This window comes from Volvox carteri, assembly GCF_000143455.1.
Source record: "Volvox carteri f. nagariensis unplaced genomic scaffold VOLCAscaffold_370, whole genome shotgun sequence".
In the NCBI taxonomy this organism is placed as follows: Eukaryota; Viridiplantae; Chlorophyta; class Chlorophyceae; order Chlamydomonadales; family Volvocaceae; genus Volvox; species Volvox carteri.
The window spans coordinates 1-1,490 of record NW_003307899.1 but is presented as its reverse complement, the minus strand read 5'-3'; the positions used below and the strand labels follow the sequence as shown (position 1 = coordinate 1,490).

Below are 1,490 nucleotides of genomic sequence, written 5' to 3'. Positions count from 1 at the left end.
GTAAAAATCCTCGGATGTCACTGGATGTCTTGTTAAATGAGGTGCACCACAAGTGTGGGCCTGTGCTGCAGAAAGAGTCAACGGTCTTGTCGTGGTGGTCTGCACGTGCAAACGATAGAACACCACCATTTTTGCCGCCATACGCACCAGTATTGCAACGTGGATTATAAGCGTGCAAAGTATGTATGGTCAATAGGAACACTGCTGGCAGTGAATATGATTGTCTGAATTGGTGATAGTGGTCATCGCGTTTTTTAGCATGTCCGTCTAGTTAAAATACCAGCCATGAGTGTGCATTACATGAGCTTACAAGCAAATTAGCTGTGATTAAGCTTGGATGTGCTCGTTAGGAGTATCAGTGGAGGCAAAAGCAGCATGCACATATGTGTACGACCATCCCCGGCCCGGTAATATGTTGGCCGACCTCAGGACTGATTGCCTGATGTTTTCACAATGCAAACTATTATATAACAATCGATGACAACCAAAGGCATCCATTTAGTGAAGACCTGTCGTCGACTTGTGTATATGCTGCCAGCATTCACGCCTTCTCCTGTACTCATCTACAAGCTCCTGTTTTACAGCAGCCAAATAGGCCATGAGATAGGTATTTATTGCTTATTCCTTGCGTGTGTGATGCCAGCATTAGAGACCTTAAGGTTGAACTGGCAAACAATGCTTCCCAAGATACCACAATACTGTAGGTTGCTAACGTTTACATTTTAAAAAGTATCCATCCGCGGAATTTACGGTGTGGGATGCATATAAGACGAGTAGCCTATAGGCCCATACATATGTCCACAATCCAGGGCAACGGAGGGGTTTACCCTGGGGTCATGTTACCCCTCCTGCTGGGTAGGAACTTACAAGGGGGTTACCAAAGGGCTACCGGGGGTTGAAAATGGGTAACCCATGGGTTACTGCCCCAATCAGTGCCTTAGGGTTGCCTGCATGCTAATGATGTGTCCTGTAGGAATATGCCAAGCAAGCTGGCCTGAGGTTATGGATGGGCCCCTGGTCCTATGTGGAGCTGGAGGCAGCACGTGGCATCATGTTCTCTTCGGTCAGCAAAGCTAAACTGTCAGAGCTGTATGCTCGGTGGGGCGGCATCCCACGTTACGTCCTGAAGTACGCAGCCAACCCCGAACTGCAGGAGGAGCTTGATGCAGCGGTGGCAACCGTTAATATGGATCTCTTGTGGAAATCCGTAGGCAACATTGAGGCTGCACCGGATGTCAGCCACAAACTGATCCACGTCGAGGTAGGTGTGAGGTCTTCTCTATTTGACCATTAGCAGATGTGGCTCCAGGCAGAGAGTACTCCCAACTGGGAGATGCCAGGGGAGCTGATCCCTCTTACATTCCTCCCCCCCTTGAGGAAACGTCCTCGGGCACCCCTGGGCATATCCCGTAGGATTTAGGTTGTTTGAGATCCCGTAGGGTTGTGTATTAGTTTGTTATTGTGACATTTCGTCAGTCCCCATCCGAGAT

At 48.9% G+C, this 1,490-nt stretch overlaps 1 protein-coding gene across 1 annotated transcript in view; it reads left to right on the top strand.

Annotated features, from left to right (window-relative positions):
- The window catches only part of VOLCADRAFT_108681 (uncharacterized protein), a gene marked incomplete at its 3' end in the record, with an annotated part of 3,943 nt that extends 2,682 nt beyond the window's left edge, over positions 1-1,261 (top strand). Inside the window, exon 4 of the mRNA XM_002959562.1 lies at positions 974-1,261. Within this exon, the coding sequence (XP_002959608.1) occupies positions 974-1,261 (288 nt within the window). The remainder of the gene's footprint in view (positions 1-973) is intronic.
- Positions 1,262-1,490: the final 229 nt, after the last annotated feature.